This window comes from Tachypleus tridentatus, chromosome 13, assembly GCF_004210375.1.
Source record: "Tachypleus tridentatus isolate NWPU-2018 chromosome 13, ASM421037v1, whole genome shotgun sequence".
NCBI lineage: Eukaryota > Metazoa > Arthropoda > Merostomata > Xiphosura > Limulidae > Tachypleus > Tachypleus tridentatus.
This window is the reverse complement of record NC_134837.1, coordinates 49,668,775-49,689,507: the sequence shown is the minus strand read 5'-3', so window position 1 is coordinate 49,689,507 and position 20,733 is coordinate 49,668,775. Positions and strand designations below refer to the sequence as shown.

The 20,733-nt window shown below is 29.8% G+C and overlaps 1 protein-coding gene across 6 annotated transcripts; it reads right to left on the bottom strand.

Moving 5' to 3' along the window:
• Positions 1 to 1,065: 1,065 nt before the first annotated feature.
• Positions 1,066 to 20,158, bottom strand: LOC143239783 (polyadenylate-binding protein 2-B-like). Of its 6 annotated transcripts, none has more exons than XM_076481287.1 (8): positions 20,013 to 20,158; positions 19,408 to 19,603; positions 15,464 to 15,569; positions 13,349 to 13,416; positions 5,125 to 5,231; positions 4,283 to 4,370; positions 3,466 to 3,587; positions 1,066 to 2,813 (listed from the first exon to the last, which is right to left on the bottom strand). In XM_076481287.1, the coding sequence occupies exons 2-8, from the start codon at positions 19,537 to 19,539 to the stop codon at positions 2,780 to 2,782; spliced, it is 657 nt and encodes a 218-aa protein (XP_076337402.1). In that variant the 5' UTR covers positions 19,540 to 19,603; positions 20,013 to 20,158; the 3' UTR covers positions 1,066 to 2,779. The 6 variants fall into 6 exon arrangements, with proteins under 6 accessions (XP_076337402.1, XP_076337404.1, XP_076337407.1 ...); XM_076481289.1 differs by having other exon boundaries at positions 19,408 to 19,574; positions 20,013 to 20,154; XM_076481292.1 differs by having other exon boundaries at positions 19,408 to 19,574; positions 19,853 to 20,130.
• Positions 20,159 to 20,733: the final 575 nt, after the last annotated feature.

The following is a 20,733-nucleotide window of genomic DNA, read 5'->3' as shown; positions in this document are numbered from 1 at the left end:
TTTATCAAAGTGTCTATTGAGGCAGTTGACACAGCATATAGAAAACTTAGCAATACTTCTCTGCAAGGATAGTGTTATTGAAATCTTGTAATAATTCAATTCTGCAATTTAACTGAGACTGAGTGAATAACTTTAAATTTAATGAACAGAGAAGACAATTGTGCAGTTAGACCATTGTAAAGCAATGATGTTTTTCATTTGTTTAACACATCAGCTCCCAAGCCTGTTTTTCTAATTCTTTACCAGGTCCAACTAGTCATTTTACAATTACTTTTTGTAAGACGAGTGTGTAGCCCTTGAAAAAGGAAAGAGCACAACCCACCAGTAAATAAAACATTTACATGTAATAAATGTTCTTTCTTAAGTTAAAAGACTTCTACTTGCAGTGATGGAGGCAACTGGAAAATTTTTGTGAGAGATATCAGCTCACAGATACATCAAATAAATTACTAGACAACACCATCTCTTCAATAATCTGGAGGTTCCAGTCCAGTTTTGGTGCAGACTATATAATTTGTCTTATAGTTTGTTACAAAGATTGACTGATTTGACTTTAGAATATTGCTAAATGTTAGAATATTTAGAATACAATGGCTATGCATTACAACAATAAAAGTCACAGTTTAATAACTCAATTTTAAAGTTGTTCACTTACATTTTTTATAACTTGAAATATTTTTCTCAGTCTGTTTACCATGATTTGAATGTATCTCAGGACAACTAGTATGGGCGTTAATACTTTTACTAATAAAGCAGAGGACAGCATTTCAATCTTCTTAGGTCATCTTCAGATTAATGAAGAGAAAGTTTGCAACTGATCATTGCCAGGCATACCTCTCATCATCAAACAAACATTGTAATTGTTGCAGTTGTTCCTTTTTACTAAAGATGCCTTCAAATAATAAAACAGGCTTCAAGTTGGTTAAATTTCACACAAGAACCCCCAAAATTGAAAGAGAATCTAAACAACATTAAAAATTTCTCCGTTTAGAAAGTAAACAATACACTAGGTGAGAGTCACCTCAGTATAGAATTTGTCTATCATAAAATAAAGTAAACAAACAGTTATTACAGCTATCTTTAATTGACAAATGTCTTTTACATTTTTTTTAATTTTTCTTTTATTACACATTTTTTTTCTTTCCTTTTGTTACATATTTTTTCTTTTACATTTTTTAAATATTTTTATATGAAAAAAGAGGACGATTGATGTATGATGACCAGTAGCACATGAACCTGGAAGAAACAACTAAAGCAAAGTATGTGACTCACAGATCATAGACTACTTTTTCAAAATATTTAGGCCTTGCAACCATCTAGTTCTTCATAATGATTTCCAGTATTTTTTTTCAGTTGGTTTTACTCAACCAAACAAAACTGATGAGAAAAATGGCTGAACGTTTTTCTCTACTGCTTGGTTACAGTCAAAACTATTTCAGTCACTCATTTACCAACAACAGTCTGGTAGAGGGAAAGTATTACATTTTAAATAAATTTTGACCAATTTTTCATAAAATCTTAAATGAAAATCCTTTTTTCAGCAAGTTAAGAAGTCTGCTCACAATTTTGAATGACTAATCCATCTGTATTCTTAACTAGTTATGTAATGTATCAGTAAAACTATTTTTTACCTATACGGAACATCAATTCTTGTACCAAAATTCTGGGATTATGATAGAAGATTACCTCTCAAAATGATGTTGAATGATAAAACATCTTTGTTTATGGTCTGTATAACCATTGGGGAGAGAGGGGTTCAATGTTTATTAACTTTAAAGAAAACAATGTTACCAGAATTATTAAAATACTAGTTAATTGTTTTTTCTGAGTTTTATAAATTACTATTACAGTGGTCTTGATAACTTGCTGTGGGTAATGCATTTTCAACAAGATATCTATGATCTGCACAGTCAAGACAGATTCCAGTGATTCTAATAACCAAGTACAAAAATCTAACTACACAAGGGTTAAGGGCTGAATAAAAACAAGGTGAAAAAATATGGGCATGATTTAATATAGTTACATACAATGTGACTCAATAAAACTCGCACAATTTTTATAATTTTTTTGAATTACTAGTTACTTTAGGGACAAAAAAGAAGCCTAACAAAGCTAATGAAGCAGAATTCAGTTTTGTATTGGTTAAACCAGAATAGCAGGTAGTTTGTTTTCCCAAAGGGATTTGCTTTAGAGCAAACGTTAGCTAAACAGTTCACAAAATAATATTGCATTCAAATGTTCTGATTACAGACACATTTACATTTGAAAAATACTGGTTTCATCATTATCTAAACAGTACATTAGTCAGAATAAGACATCACACACAAAAATTCTAGTAGACAAAGGATTTCAGTTTTACCTGTTAGCTTACTATACACAACGCTGACTGCCTTGGGGAATCCCTTGACTCATCAGTGAAATAATGAACATAACCACAATCAACTTCACACACACGAGAAAAGTAGCACAGTTAACTCTTAAAAACTAGAATCACCCAGTCTTAATTGAAAACTACTTGCAAAATATGTAAGCACTTTGAATTTATGTGTCAAAAGAAATAAACGTTTTAACGGAAGACAAGAAGATTTAGATGTTATTAGGTGATAATAAAACATTAAAATTATATAATTTCATATCTTCATATTTCGTGTGTAAGTAACGTAACCAGTGAAATAATCTAAGGCCAAGACTTTGGTACATTTCATAAAATAAGTGATGGTGAACAAAAAGATAAGATTACCACAAGTTTCACTGGGGTACTTCAGACCAACATGTCAGCTCAGTACGGGGAGTAGTACCAGGATCGTCTGTTCCTATGTTAGGCAATACAACTTTACATCAGACACGGTAAATATCATTGTTTAAATTATAATCTTACACTTGACTACCACAAAGCAGCTTTTTAGCAAAAGGGTGAATTTTATTTATTTTTAATCAATACTCTAAATTTGTAAAATATTTGATGTAGTTTTGTGAAAACTCACTAGTTTGTAATATTCACAAGTACATACTTAACTGAAAAACACATACAAATATTTTAGTATTAAGACAAATGTGCAAAGTATTACAACTAAGGAAAATTAGACAATCTAAATTTAAAATTTTGTAGAACAGTATTAAAGTAACAGCATGTCAAATAGTACGTCAACTGGTTAACACTAAACAAAACAAACGTCAAATTTCAAGTGATATTGTATACAGACTACAAAAACAGTTAAATGATGTTTCTTGAATACATGAAAACTTTAATATTGCATTCCATAAGTGAATTGCATACTTAATGCACAGCATTAAAGTTAAAACATTTATATTAAAAAGCATAAGCTTGTCTCAATTTTAAACTTTCAGCTATCTAAATTTCACATTCCTATTTATACTGCTTAAAAAAATATGTATTTTATTGTGTTATAAAATATGATTTTCTTGTCTTTTTCCACCTTTCTTACAGTACAAAACAATACTTACCTGTACGTTCTCCTCATTGGTCGATAACCATAATAAAACGAGCGGAATGGTTTCCTGAATCTTCCTCTTGGAATTCGATTAGTGGTACTGATACCTGGTCTGTTTGTTCTTTTTACCATCACCTGTATAATTTATGACCTTATTTTAAAAGAAACTTTCATTTATGTTAACTGATTAATTCTAACAAATAATTTAAGGTTTCTATTTAAGATAACTGTGCAAAGCTACATGTCAGTTTATCTACACTAGCCATCACTGATTTAATGAAAATACAAGAGTGAAATAAGCTAATTAAAAGCATATCTAGGCACACTGTAATCAAGTAATTGGTATTTAACCACCACTCTTATAATGTGCCTATGGTCCCAAAGTGTGGAGTTTTTTGTTGTAGCAATGATACATAAGCCATGAACTCTCTGATATTCCCTATATTAACTGTTATATCAAATCCAGTCCAGAAAAATATTAAATAAAGTTAACTAGTTATCATTTGATAGGTTGTTTAGGCAAAGTATTCATGATGTAATGAAGCTAAATGAACAGCAACTGTCTGGCGTAGAAACACAAGAGTAGAAAACAATTTTTGAAAGTCTCTACCATTAGATTACAAAATATACTTACAAAGTTCATATCCAAAATTTTTAAATTTATATTGTCAATATTTTAAATTCCTTTATTATACGTGTTATCAAACACCCAAATTGTGTGCAATATTATTCCTGGTTCTAACAGACCTAACAAATGTGGTGACATGGTAAAGCTCAAAAACAAGTTTAATATAATGTACTCAACCACTTTAGCAGGCTGTGCTACAGACCTTTATCTGTCTTCCTCTGAAAAGAGAATCATCTAAGGCCATGGCTGTTTGTACTGAATCCTTGTCAGCAAATTCAACATAAGCAAAGCTATAATAAAAGATATGAATATGAATGTACAAACATACATGTCTTACTTTACTTCACAAAAAGTGAAAACATCTTCAACAAAATGTCAAATAGATATTGACACAAGAAGAACAAAACTTTAAAATTGTATACCAACATTTTCACACCAACACAAAAATTGTGTTTTGTGTTTTTCTTTTAGCAAAGCCACAACGGACTATCTGCTGAGCCCACCAAGGGAATTCAAACCCTGATTTTAGCATTGTAAATCCATAGACTTACCGCTGTACTAGCAGGGGGCATAACACAAAAATGATATATATCTATTATGATACAAAAAGTCTACTGAAATAATAGGAGAACTGATAAATTCCACTGTTATAAAACAATGTAGTCTATCATGAAATGTAAATTTTTGCAACCACCGCTTGAAAGTTATGACACACAAAAGTTTCTTAAAACTTGGCTACATTTCACAAAACAGTTCTTAACTTACTATATCTTGTACAAGTTTTTTTATTTCTATTTCTGGAATAAAAAAGGAAAAAAAAGGATGGGGTAAACAGTCAGTAGCACTCTCTAGCTACAAGGCTACCCTTAATCAAACAGTTCATTTGTATTGAAGGTTCAGGACATACTCACAGGAATACTGTGATTTAATACTTGGATCATTTGATCCAGTCCCCCTGACAATGGAGCCATACCCAGCTGACAAATATATCTGATGATATCACTCAACATAAAGCTTGTTGTTTTCTACATATACAGAACTAACCCTTTTGGATGTCCTGAGAATTTATCACATAAAATAGTGACTCTATTAATAGATCCACATCCATGAAAATGTTGTTCTAATTCTTCAGCTGTGGCACCATAATCCACCTACAATAAGACAAACACATATCAGTTATACTAAAAACTATTCTACATAAAAACAAGTTAGCAGAAAAATAACATTTTCCTTAGCAAAAATGAAGAGGCACAAGGAAAACCAAAAAACTTACAAAAATATAAACAAACTTATCAAAACTGTCATGTCAAACATCTGCCTGACAATAATATTACTAAAACATTAAGTTCAAAATCTCATTCGACAAGACTAAAAGCGACACCTTGACTTTATCATAGAATTTATTACCCTCCCCACTCTCTCATTTTTTATGTATACTTACATTTAACCCCATAAGCATAACTGGGGGAAAATGCCATGACCTTTTACAGAGTACCATTCAATAAGATATGTATTTGATATCAGAATTATCAAACCTCAAATTGCTAATTTAGCAAAAGTTCATAAGTAACAGATATAATATGCAGTGGTACTGAAAACAAGTACAGATATGCACTTCAGTGATTTTGGAGGTCAAATGCAATATACAACTTGTAGAAATGGACAAAAGTATTTTTATTCTACATACGAGTATCACTTTACACTCCAACTTGTAAGAGTCAGTCTGACATTGTCAATTGTAGACATATCCTGAGTACAGATACTTTTGTCACACATCTGACTCTTTGGAAACAACAAACTCATATGTTTTACTAAAACACTGACACATTTTGTGTAGCTACAGCAGTAAATTTGGAATTATAGTCAACATTCCTTCTTCAATACAGGATGGTCCATAGGATCAAACCTGTACACATTAACAGTTATTTAATACAACAATTTTCAATTAGTTTTATTTTGTCAAGATTTTATTTTAGAAAATTTGATAAGTAAAATTGATCAAAAGTTAACTTCAGTTGTATCTACTATGATGTTATTGCTTTATTTAGACTTTTTCAGATGGAAGACCAACAAATAAGAATAACATTCAATCTTGTTTTTGTTCTCTAGTGAGAGAATTACTCCTGACAAATTACTAAAATCATAAAGGTCACATATTTTCTCACACTGTTCAAAACAAAATGATCATTTTTAGATATCTTAAGATACATATTCTATTGGCAGAAACACATCACAATGTGTACTGAAATTTTTGTAAGGTCAATAGCATGTGCTATTCCATTGCATACATGATACTTGTATGCCATATATTTGCATATATGGGATTCAATTTCCAATTTGCAAATTAAAATGTTGAACTATTTAGTTTCATAGTTATAACACTTAATTTTAACACTTATAATTTCTATTTTCAATGTTTAAAATTTTAAGAATTTTTTTGTTTTAACAACTGTTTATAAAATTTACACATTAACAGTAAATGGTGCAGATATAATGCATTAATTTCCTAAACATATTTCTCATAAAACTACAAACATCACTGCAAGTACCTTACACTTGTTAAAAAACATGCATCACATGCTGACGAGTATATACTGTCACTTAAACCTAACAGAATAATCAAACTAAAGTGCTTTTCTTTCAGGGAAAATCTTTGCCAGTTTGGGAAAATGTCACTTCATCCATGAAATTTCTTTACAGATTTTATGGACAAAAACATACTTGCTAAGAATTATCTTACATTAGTACATCTCAATTACCTAAAATATTTCTTACGTTTACTTAATTAACTCTGTGAAACAGTAATGATCACTATTTCATCAGCAAATATAATTTATAGAGATGTTAATCTCATAACTTTCAGCTTCTTCTTACTAAGAATTAGACCTATTTCTCTCCTGAATTCTTCCTTCAATTATTCTCTGTTACTTGTAGTTTTTAATTTTATTATAATTTCATTCCTTGTGTAAGTACACACCTCACACCCTGATGTTTAACTTGCATTTAGCTAGCCGTAGATGATTGTGTTCTTACAAACTTAATGTGTGGTTTTACAACCGACTGAGCAAACCACCAAATGTATAGTAACAACAAGAATGGAAACAGCACTCACATGTTACTGAAAGTGTGTATTAGAGTCAAACCCCACCCTCAAAGATAAGACTGCTTCAATAGTACTACATTCATTTAAAGGTAAAAATCACTAGTGTGAGGATACAAGGTACTATTCACACACAGGAAAGCACTGCTATCAGAAGAGAGAAAACTATCAAATACAAGATAACACAAACTCACCTGATTATTATTAACAAAGAAAACAATAAGCAAACACTAAAGGTGGGAGAAATGTATCCTTCTATTCAAGTGAGATGATGTTCACATAATTTGAAGATCTTCCTCATCTGATGATATATACTGCTGCACAAATGCCTCAAGACAATCATTCAATGGTTTCATATTGTTATATTTTGTAACATGTAGATCAATCCTCAGAATAACTGAGAAATTTTAAAAAGAACTTGGATTCTTGCACAACTCAACCTAAGCTTTCAATAAAGTCCCAGAGTTTGTAATTTTTTTACCTGGGTACAAAAGAAGATAAATGATAGAATCAACCTACTGTTCAGGAAGAACAATTTCTGACTGGTGAAGACAAGATGTCAGAACTGAAATATCCTTAGTTAAAACATCATATACAAAAACTAGAGTAGCAGATAAAACTCCAAAATAGATGAATGTCTTTTGTTTTTTTACATATAAAAGAAAATTACCAACAAGATGCCAAATGACAGGAAATATGAAAACAAGTATCTGCAATATTCAGTAATCCATACAATTGCTTGCAGGTGGAAATGAAACTAATAAAAAATCATTACAAAACACAGAACAGTTAAAATCTAAAACAAAAAGATCCAAAATCTGTCTTTAGTCCTCTGTATGCTTGATAACCCCAAAGAGGTGGCAATAATACCCTGGATTGGGTTGACCCCTTCCACAAGTGCCAGAGGAGGTCAAGATGAATCAGTGTCCAGGTGAAAGAATGAGAAACAGGCAAGAAATTTTATAAAAGTGTAGACCAACTAAAACAAAGTTGACAGATCTTGCTCAACCATTCTACAAAAATTAATAAAAACCTAATCAACAAGTCTCAAATGACTATGATTCAGCAAACTATGGAATCACACTATAAGGAAATTTGATGTCTTTGAAAAACTCATAAATGGAAAGGAAGTCATCTGGAAGATGCTTTAGAGGACATTTAAAAGTGCCATCATAGGTGATAGAGCCAGATGATTAACTCAATGTTTCTTTCAATAACCTATTAATTAAAACTATGATTAAGTTAATTCATGTCACAAAAATGATACAGTATTTGAAATAGTGCCATTATTAAATTTTCATTATTATTTTTGATTAGGTCAATCTTAATTGAATGGTGTAATGACTCAAAAAATAACTAAAATCAGAGTATCTGATTATTACCATTTTTAAAACTATCCAAATAATGAGAAAAACCCAAACTGTTTGTTTGTTGTTAAGAGCAAAGCCACATAATATTTTTCTATGCTCTACCTGGTACAGATACTGAAATCTGATCTTTGGCATTAATTGTTTTTTGCTTTGATAAAGTAATAACTGAATAAAGAGCTCATAGATTGAGTAGCATATTCCACTAACTTCTCATCTCTATACACTAAAGGTGAATTTGAAAGAAAACTCCACATCAGAACAAAGACAACCATCTCTCTCACTGCAGAAGAAGAGGATCTCATGATGCACTACATTTTGTGGGTGGTCAAAGTGTTCAGTTACACAACTTTAACATAAAAAAAACAAACTCAACATCAAAATGTAGTTTATGATTAAAATGTTTCTGTTATCTAGATAAAATCTCAATTTCGAAGGAAAATGTTTAAATACATTTTCAATTTTCACATGTTATGTGATGTGTTTGGATTCTGTATTGTTTCTCCCTTACACATTTTTCTTCTTCTTTATGCTTGTTTTAAAAACAAATACACAGAAGAAAATTTATCTAAATACTTATTTTTCAAAATAAAATATAACTGATATTAAAATTTGATTTATTAACTACATTTTTGTGCAAAGTTTACTTGTATACACTGATAAAGTAGTTTAAATATATTTTGAACGTAATTTTAAAAAGACAAGTATTTTTACCTTCCAATGTCAAGGGTCAAGAAATAAAAAAATTCAATGTTTAAACACAAAAATTGTTGTCAATTTCCTTTAAATATAACTCAAAATTCACACACTAGGGGAAAAAAAATGAAAAACCAAACAGTAAAATTAAGTTTAAAATAAGTGTGGAACTAAAAAGAATAGATATTTAGTATTTTAATTTTTTTTCTTTAAAATAAGAAATCAACTAATGTATAATTGAAAAATTTGAATTATAATATATCATTTAATTCCAAACTTACCAACATATTTTTATAAAATAGCAGTTCAATAAAATTTGGAATGCAAGTCTACAAAGGTGATATGACATGGCCTTTGACTCAAAATATCATTGGATTGATAAAGTAGGTGGCTGAAAGCTAGGAACAGATGCACAGCCACTTAGATGACTATACATGCTAGGTTTCACAGTTGTCATGAAATACGAGTTTCAACAGCAATTCACACACAATTAATGAAATAAAGTGCAAGAAAAAAGTTTGAAATTTATTTAAGAAAAGATTTAAGAGTTGTGGGATTTGGTATGCATTACCTTGTAGGTCTAAGCTTTTGATTATGATGTTTACTGTCTTTTCTTGTACACTGCCATTTTCCGTCATTTGATACAATATGTGGTTTACAACTCTCAAAGTGGTTGTGATACCACTGACTTTATTAAACACAAAAATAATAGTTGATCAAAACATTGTTATAACTTTCCCAAATTCATCACCATTAGATTTCACATAAACATCATAAACCACAGTAATGGTCCACAAAAGGGATCACCTATGTTTTTCTTTATTAAATATTCTCCTGTCAGACTACAGCAAAAATGACTGAGTACTGTTATAAAACCTGGGCTATATTACTAGACACATCATTGCACATATGGTAGTTTTTATGTTTATTTGACTACTTAGAAACACAGCAACTATATAACTGTTCACACACAATCATTTTAATGAAGTCTGTGCTTTATAGCATGGAGTCTCATAATCTACAACATGCATACATATATAGCTGCATGTAGCTTGTCAATGAAATTAAATGTTTATATTGCAGAAATGACACATGTACCATAGTGATTATTAAATTACTGTTGCAACAGTGCTGAGTTTGTATAACATTCATTTTCTTTTGTATAAGGCCCCTGCCCTTTCCAACACTACACAACTGATAGGATCTGTTGTCATTTTTTTACCAGTGCATGATCAATTTCAGCCATGTTACACATACATGTATGCTGTCTCCCACAACAGAAAACTTTAAATCATAATTCAAAAGATTGCACCGAACTCAATTTCAAGCATCAGGTTGACAGTCATGGTGATGACTGTTAGTAAATGTCAAATTATAGCCAACACTGTGCAAATGCAATTTTTATAGATACTGCAGACACAGTAACCATCCTTGAAGTTGGCTATCAGTAGTGACAAGAATCATACAAGTAGGAGACAGCAATTCTGGATGAAATTAAAGCAGAATTTTTTAAACTACATGTTTAATTTAGAAAGTATTTAGTTCAAAATAAACTATGGAACAACAATAGCCCACCAGAGTTTAAGACTGCGATTGTGGAAAAGGCTCATAGAAGTGTCACAACCTAAACTCCATCATAATTGTTAATTACACATTTAAACCTTGTAGAACATGCAGGATGTCATTGTGCAAGTAAATCTGGTCAGCTGCAGTAAAACTACAACTAGCTTTATTATGGCCATCAGGGAGGAGAGAGAGGAAGGGAAAAGTATAACAAGTATAAGAAATGTTGCAAATATTAACTTGTATACACATCCTATTATGATATATTGTCCTGTATTTCCATCAAATATATATATGCATGCACCTATACAACAGCAAAATTCATATGGTTATCAATATATATAGCTCTACAAGTTAAAAAGCTTAGAAAGCCTGTGTGTATATATAGAAAGAGAGAGAGAAATACTAGTCAGCATACATTGCATGTACAGGGTATAAATATAGTAGCTATATATGTTTCACAAACATATACTTAACACGTATGTTGATCATCATGCATCAAGTATGTTTGTTTGAAATTAAGCACAAAGCTATACAATGGGCTACCTGTGCTCTGTTCACCACAAGTATCAAACCTTGGTTTCTAATGTTGTAAGTCAGCAGGCATTCTGCTGTGCCACTGGGGGATGGGCTCACCATGTACCATAATAATCATATATGCAGTACCATTATAATTGATAACATTGTGGCAATGATATCAGAAGCAATAGTCATCCAATCTGTATGAAGTCAATCCAAAACTTATCACGGTTTTCCAAAAAAGCATCAAACAACAGTTATGTATTTCATTAACACTAAAGGATCAGTATAATGTACGAGTTTGTCTGCACATCTGCACACGTTGAGTACTTGCATTATAACTTTTGATACAGCATGTGTATCTTCATAAAATTTGGTAGACTTAGCACAAATTATAAGTGTTTTAGACATAAAAAATCAGATTTTCTTATGAAATATTTTTAATAAAGATTTGTTCATGCAAACAGTCTGTTTCATTACTAATCTAAGTGCAAAGTGATTTCATATATGATTAAAAACTATTCTTTACACAAATAATATTTGGGATTTTGCATCTCTAAAAACCTTCTACAGTCATTTCAAATCTTTGTTTTCAGTAAAACTTTATATTATTTTCTATACTTGAACTAAGTGGGATCTGTCACATAACTAATCTCGTAACCATCATAAATATTTAAGAAATAAATATAAATCATGCTTTCTCATGCTAGAATAGCTACATATTATAACACAAAAATCAGTCTGCAGTTGTGTTATTCAAAAATAATTACTACTATATACTGAATTATGTACAGGTTTAGAAATTTGTACAACTTCAAGTGGTGCATGTATTTATATTAAATGTTAGTTATCCCTGATATTCCACATGTAGATCTGCTTTGATCCTGTTAGGCTTCAAAGATTAAAAGAAATTCATTGACACCATAAACTATTAAAAAACAATAGTTTTTCTCTTCTATTCTTTACTGATGTTTATTTGTTTATTCATTCATTGTTTTTTTTCATAGAGAAATCAAAACAAATTCTATGGGGTTAACATGTATAAGATTTGTGGTTAAGATGTTAAAGTTTGTTTGATGCACGTGACTTTTATTCTTTTAGTTTTCATTGTGTAATTTATTGTTAGGTCTCAACTACAACACTACTAGCTATATGCTCATAAAACAATCTTTCTCTGTAATGAATACTTCAGTGATGTAGGAGTCTATTTGACATACTACAAAATTTAGTTTTAAAGATATGGTCATCAAGTCTACAGCAAAAAAAATGATGCCATAAATTTATTAATCAGAATGACAACATACCAAGCACAGTAGTCTATTCTGAAGAATATTTTCTACATAGAAACACAATCAATCCACAAATGAGGCAGAATACAAGACTTCTCAACAAGATAAAGAATGAAGAATTTACATTAGGTTTTTGTACTGTTTAAATATTTTTAGTAAACTTACAAAATTAGAGGTAGCTTTCCAAACAAAACACTAGGCATTCAGTTTACCATATTCTTCTGTATGGTATTCTACTCCTCAGTAGACAAAATTCAAAATTTTAACATTTAATAGTAGCAAACTTAAATGAAATAGCCCTAAGAACTACATTTTCAAACACTGCTATTGTCTACTCTTGAAATAATGTGAAAATGAACTTAAATCTTTTTCATTTACTTTCTATAAGGTAATAACTATAACTTTTTTTTTTTAAACATTCTATATAGCATGTGATCAGTGATTACATATTGTAAGGGTGAAGATGGGTTAACTTTATAACATGTAAAACATTTATGATCATTGAGATTTGTTTATTATAGAATATACTTAACTATTACCTCAGAAAACTATGCATCAACTGTCCACTTATATTTTGGAAAATTATTTACAAAAACTGGAAGGATAGTATATTACACAATAAAATTTAAACAAGAGGCCTATAAATATCATAATCAAGTACAAACAACAGTACTAGTCATCAGAGTGAGTATCTGATATATTTAATACTTTCATATTACCTAAAAAGAACTTACATTTCCTACATAAACAGACCTAGCATCTACTTCTATCTTCTCTTCAAGTGACAAGCCCAATGACCCAGCTTTAAAGAAAACAAAACAATTCACATTTTATTAAATGTTAAAATAAATTTCTAGGAAATCATAAAATACATTTTTCTACAGATAAACTACTTACTTATTAAAATGCTTACCCATCACAGCAGGTATGTGCACTTTTACAAGATACACAATACAATTTCATATTTTTGTGATAAGCCATCCCAAAAAGAAATATGTTACTGACAGAACTGCAGTTAAATCAAACACATACAACACATAGAAATCAAAACAAATTTCTTTCACCTGACATGCAAATGAACAATTTCAAGATACGAGATTATGTAGATCCCCAAAAGCACCGATACAGCACACAATGAGTAAAGGCTGGGTTTCAAAACTGAAGCTCTTTAATAAGCAAAACCTCCTTCAACAATCACCTCAGCCCTTACTCTTATTATTAAATTAACACAAACTTTTGGTAAACACCTACTGAAATGGACTGCCAATCTAGCTGCAAAGCAATTCAATCTGCAATGAGGTCTATCTTTTTTGCTCTTTAGATGGCATTCCAGAGCATCCCACTGCTAAATAGCTAAATGGGATTACCTGAATTCAAACTAGCATTATGGAAACTATCTTAGCCCAGATTTTTAATATTACTTGTTTTATACATAGCTAAACCTGGAGGGATGTATTATCATGTTTAAAGCCATATACTACTATATAACAGAATTTCAATACTGTCAGGAATGCAACATTGTCAAGAATATCACAGTGCAACATACCATTCATGATTTCTTAAACTATTACCAGTAAATCTAGTTCAAATCAGCAATCAAAGCCATGATACTTCTTCATTACTCAAAATTATACTAACATATTCAAAATATTCTACAGTGTGATAAAGCACAGACACCTCCATCTAAAGCAAATATTGAGCAGCAATTACCATTAATTTTGATGCTCAAGATACAATGACAGCTGACACTATACACAAAGATGTAATGAGTGGCTATTGGAACAGAACTAGTCCACAAAATCTAAGAAATTATCCAATAACTAAATACTTCACATTCATGTATAGAGTGGTCTTTTATTTCTTAGCACATTGTACACAGTGAACTTGAGTTTACACAACTTGAATGTCTTGGGTAACACTTATATTATCAATGCTACAACTAACATTTTTCTTGAAGGGTCTATGAGCTCCATTGTTCCTGACATCTTAACTCGAATTACCTATTTCTAACAGTGCTAACGAATAAACTATTCATTGCAAATTCAACAAGAATGGTGGTGTACTGTTCCAATAATTTTAGTAATTTTGAATATTAAATGCAAAATGTACTGAAATAAAATAAAAACAGCAGATTAAAAAAAATTAACAATATTTTTGTTTAGAAGTGAGAAGTGAAAATTTCAATAAAAAAATTTGAAATATATACCATAATACAAACTCACCATGCTGGTTATGTACTAGCACATGCCAGTGAAACAAATAACCAAATATGAATTAGATGAAAGAACAAAGGATGTGAAATCATTCTAACAAAAATAAAAGAGCAATACATTTTTTGTTGTTGTTACATTAGCACACGCTATATTAATTTCAGACTGTGCAGTTTGTTTAAAAGTTTTGTAGTTTTAAATTCATGTGATAATAAAAAATGGATTAATAAGTAAATTTCCAATTAACTACAAGATGTTAACATGTATTTTTATATTTACTACATATACTTATTTTTATGTCACTTAATATGATTCATTTCCTTAAACTTATTACTGGCTTTAAAATTGCCTATGAAGAACCACATTCTTAAAAAAACACTTGACAGGCAAGACAAATATTTTGCCATTAAACCATGAACTCAATTGTAATTTTCTAACATTCATGGAATATTCACATAACTTCATAATCCTCTTAATAGATAATTTTTTATACAATCTTAAAAAAATACATACACATAATTTGAAGAAACTTCTAATCATTTTTATTTATGTTTAAAAAATTGTTTTAGTTATTAATAAAGCACCACAGCTACAAAGATAATTATCTACTCACTGTACAGTACTTTTATATAAACATACTTGGTGGACTCATGTTCATTTGTTTTTCCATTTCATTTTGCATCTGCTTTAACTTCTCTGCCTCTTCTTCCATTTCCCTGACTCTTGCCTTGATGGCTTCTAGTTCCTGAATTAAGGGCAAAATTATTTTATTGTATCAACTTGTTTATTTTAGCTGGCTTTCATGTAGAAATCACACAGAACTTAATCCATAAATTATTACTGGGATATACCATACCTTCCATAGCCTGTTATCCTAAAGATAAAACTAGATCAATTTTTTTTAATGCTAGTAATAAAAACTAGTTTAGGTTACTATTTTCTTCAAGATGTGTAATTTGACATCACATTTTTATTTTCTCTTTCTTGAGAAATTGTGCAGTATACATGTCACACTGGAATGAAAAATTACTTTTACTATTCTTAGTACAGATCCTCCATTAATCATCTACTACAGCAGAATAACACTTAATGAGCTAGTGACCAGACAAAATGCAGGGGACAAATTTCAATCAAAAAAAAAAAATTCCTTTTTAGATTTATCAATCATTATTTAGAGAAGAATATATGAAATACAATAAACTTGTTAAAAATTATAGGACATGAAGCCTGTTTTCAATTTAACAAAGAAAATCAAAACTCAACTGTCATGATGAAAATGATTTAAAGCCACTGCTGAAATGCTTCCATAATACCTGAAGGGAATGCTGACTACACTTATAAATTCTTGTAAGCACACTTACTGCAGTAAAACTCATAACATACTTTATGTCACTGCTTAAGTAATGCACCAAAAACATTAGATAGTAAATAGTAACTAGACTGCATATGGCTTAAACTTCAAACTACAATAAATATACATGATTTTACTAACTTTTTCGTTTAAATTATTCTGTTTATGAATAGGTATAACCCTTTCACCATGAATCATACATCACAGGCCATGTCACCTTATTTGTTTACTTGCATTCAAATTTTTATTGAACTACTATGTCATGAATTTATATCAATAAATCTGGAATCAAATTGTAAATTGCAATTCAAACTCTAATACTATGAGTTAATTTCTTAATATAAAATTAAATATTAAAATAATGCATCTAAATATAAATTTTAGTGAGTCAAGTGAGATGCTGAATGCAGCACTGTTAAAAACTAGATGTTTCTGATGTCAAAATACTAAGTACATAATTTTGTACAAATTAGGAACTCAAATTACTAATACTGACAAGATAGAAAATAAGAACCTCACATCCTTTTATTTTGCTGAAATATGGCTGATTTACTAAATCAAACATGGTGGCCCCGTTTCAACTCTTTCCATTTTTTTGAAATGGTCCCTATATACTCTGTTACACTGTGATGAAAAATTATTATAACTATTCTTAGTACAAATCCTCCATGAAACATCTACTACAGCAACATAACCCTTAAGCTTCAAATGTTGCCAGTGGTTTTTTAAGCTATTTCAATCTATGCAAAAACGCTACCAAGTTCTTTCAATCCAAGTTTTCAAGGAGGTAGATTGTGTCCTTAGTCTGTTCATAGTTTCATATTTTTTAAAATTTAAATACATCTTAGTTATTAAGCTCAGTAAATTAAAGTGGAATTCTATGATATCAGTGGAGTTATTGATGATTTTGTGGTTATTTAATTGTATATATAAAAAAACCTAAAATATTTTTTGATATCCTCTGTGTGGGAAATTTTAAAAGGCTTAGCAACCTATGTACAACAACAGAGTACAAAGGTTGTAAGAAGAGAGAACTGTGTGCCTTACTTCTCGACTTATTGCTCTGTATTTTAAGAAAAATAAGTCTAATCACACATTTCTGAATAGTAATGCTCTATATACATATGTATAATGTATAACAATTGAAATGTGACTGTATATTACAAAACACTAGTCTACTAAAACACAGCCAAGATTGGAAAGACTAAAAGTCAGTTTTATACTACTGGATACATGAGTGCATTTGCACTGCATCAATGCAAGTTATGTAATGTTGACTAGACATGACTGGAAGGTCAATATAATAAAAATAATAAATGTACATGTAAATATATATTGTTATAAGACTTAAGATACTTAGACTAAACACTTGTATTTTGTGTCATATATAGCATTCTACTATGAAAAGTGCATAATTTATATTTATCTCCTCATTTTTTATAATGGCTTCAAGGTTGATTAACTGACAAACCCCATGTAGTTAGAGTATAGAAAATAACAAAATATAAAGTTTTACTAAAAACAAACATATGAAATATATTTTGGAGGTTTTAGAAATTATGCAAATATTTGAGATTGTGGGGCCAAAAATAGTTTTTAACTGTAACACAATAATCACTTTGCATTCAGACTAGTAACATAATAGCCTCTATTTTCACAAACAAATCATGGTGTATCAAAAGTTATAGTACAAATGCTTAACACATGCAAACATGTAGATGAACCTGTGTATATTTTGCCAAGCCCCTATACTTGGTTTAGTATCAATGATTTAGTTCTTTGAAAATATACAAGATGATTTAATTAGTTCTACTATTAGTTTAGTCCTAGTACAGATTACTTTCAAATGTTATTTCAAGATATTTATGTGAAAATCATGTGCCAGATAGTATAATATTTAATAATGAGGTTTAAGTTTCAGACCTCTTGTTTCATGCCACCACTGCCAACTCATGTACATAAGCTTATATTCATGTTAGTGATATATTTCATTGAATTTATTTTAATATTTCTTGAAATATCAAATAAAATTATCTTTGCAATAGATCTTCATATCTTATTATGGCATTTGTAGGTTTTGTACATTTATCATCCCTACTAACAGAGCTATCATTTGACTAACTATCCTTCTATCAAACAGATCTTTCACATGCTCTTGTAGAAAAATGTGTGATGGAACTTTAAAACAATAAATTTATTAGTTGGATTACTGAACCACAATCACTAAATTATATAAGCTCAACTTAAAATGAAATATAAAAGAAAAAGCCTTTCAGAATATTTTTAAATAATTTTTTTTATAAATGGGTAATTATCTATCCTGAAAAAGTACATTTAGTTCATACAGCTTTCAGTAGCAATTTACTGAACAAACACTTCATTGAATCTAGCACTGTGTCCTAATATTTTATTATATTCTTAAAACAGTTACCTAAAGGAAAACATTATACGAGCTGTACTCATATAAATTTTATCTCCTCTTGTCTAGAAGGTTAAACTGCAATTTTATCACCTATAACCTTTTCCAAACATAAAAAATCAAAATAACTAAAGTTTATGAAAGTCAATCTTTATGACATTGTTTTCTCTACATAGTTTTGAAAACAAAACTAATACACTAGTACTTTTCACTGTTACTAACTTAGGTTACAAACTGATTAACATTGTTAGTTTCCATAAGCATAAATATTTGTATAAAATAAATAACTCCAAAGTTTAAAAATGAAATTTTTTTCAACAAAAACATGTACTTTTAATTGTATATTATGCTTTTAAATGCATACAATAAATTATTGTCCATTATTAGAGGTTGGTATTATTATGTATTTTATATAATTATGCAGAATAGTTATAGAATCTATTAAGAAGTGCTTGCATTATGTATTTCTGTTGCTCTGCTTAATAATAAAAAATTTACATCCCTTTACCATAAAAACTACTATTACATTCGAAAATTATTTCTTACATGCAATGTATTTCATAGGTAATCATTGCAACCTTTATAAGCAAAAATAAAAAAATATATTAATAATAATTTGATATACTGATTTTTAGTTTGCTTTTTAGTTCTATTTTAGGTAAATAGCTTGCTCTGTTTATAAGTTAATACTAATAACCATTATCCTAATTAAGCCCATTGCTTTTGTAGCCAAAATGTAGTGCAATTCTATTTGAAGATGTCTACAAGTCTAAAATACAAACACAAAGATCCACTGTGGTGTGGTACACTTACAGGGTCTTCTACACCATGTTCTTCATTCATGTCTCCTAGAGCAAGACTTTCATCAGCATTTTCTTGACTATCACCATTTTCATGTGATGTGATCCTTGCATTCAATCCAGTGTTATTTCCATGCTCGGCCATCTTGTTCTTTTATGTCACAGGAAATTGCTTTTATCCTAATGTAAAGCCTTGGCTTAACATCACACTGTTAACGTACATATTATTATTTACTTTAAATTCCAGTTCTCAAAACGTAATTACTCAGTTAATATCAATGCATATTACTTTTATTACATAGACTGACTCCATACCTTTAACAAGATTTAGGTTTAGGCCAACTCTTAACTTTTAAGAAATATACATTTATATTAAAATTAGTTTTATACAGTCTAATATCATCATAATAAAATGGTATAGCTAAGCATAATATATCTTATAATATACGTATACTTACTAACTTGCGGTTAAAAATAAATCAGCAAACTAGGCCTAAAATTGAGTAATACAACTACTTAGTCATAATAATCAACACTTATATAACTTACAATATAAACTAGCACAAAAAATGAAATATTTAACATAAAAGTGTCAGGAAATCAAGCAAAACAAGTTACTATTTAATCCACTAAAATAAGACTTTTTTTTTTCCCCCACACTAAGTGATATTATCGACTTTCTTTGTCAATTCAATTCCATCTTACTACAGTTATCATTAGGTATAATACAGCGCCCCTAAAACTTTCAAAGGAAAATTGTCATTTTTAAGAACTAAAACGAAGGTTATCATCTGTGCTGCCCTATTATGCTGCAATATAAAACACACTACCGTCACTGAAAACATGGTTAAAAGTGTAAAATATGTCGATTATATCAGCTACCTAAAACACCCAGAAGATTATACAATTAAACTACAATTATTATTTACATATTGTGGTTTAAGCGCCGAAATCTGATGCACCTATAGAAACCAATAAATAATAAATTTGTGACAAAAATTACGTTCATTTCAAATGTTTCGGCCCGGCACTCGACTCGTAATTTGTGGGTCGCAGGTTCCAATCCACAGATGCTTGCCCTTTCAGCCGTGGGAGCGTTTGATTTTACAACCAATCCCACTATCTGTTGTTAAGAGTAACCCAAGCTTTCCCTCTCGTCTTACACAGCTAAATTAGGGATGACTAGCGCATATAGCCCTTCTGTAGCTTTGCCCGAAATTTAAAAGAAAAAACAAGGCATATGTGGAAACAAATATTTGCTGATAACATAATGTTTATAACAAGTTTTAAACCTATTACTCTTACTTTTGAAACAATTTAATATTAAAAAGTTAAATAT

Bases quoted from the DNA above. Each gene is read 5' to 3' on its own strand.
- LOC143239783 (XM_076481287.1), bottom strand. From the start codon at position 19,539: ATGGCCGAGCATGGAAATAACACTGGATTGAATGCAAGGATCACATCA. The intron at 4,371-5,124 runs GTTAGTTCTGTA...CTTTTATTATAG, and splicing joins TTCTCAGGACATCCAAAAGG to CTTTGCTTATGTTGAATTTG. The intron at 3,588-4,282 runs GTCTGTAGCACA...TAAATTATACAG, and splicing joins TCAGAGGAAGACAGATAAAG to GTGATGGTAAAAAGAACAAA.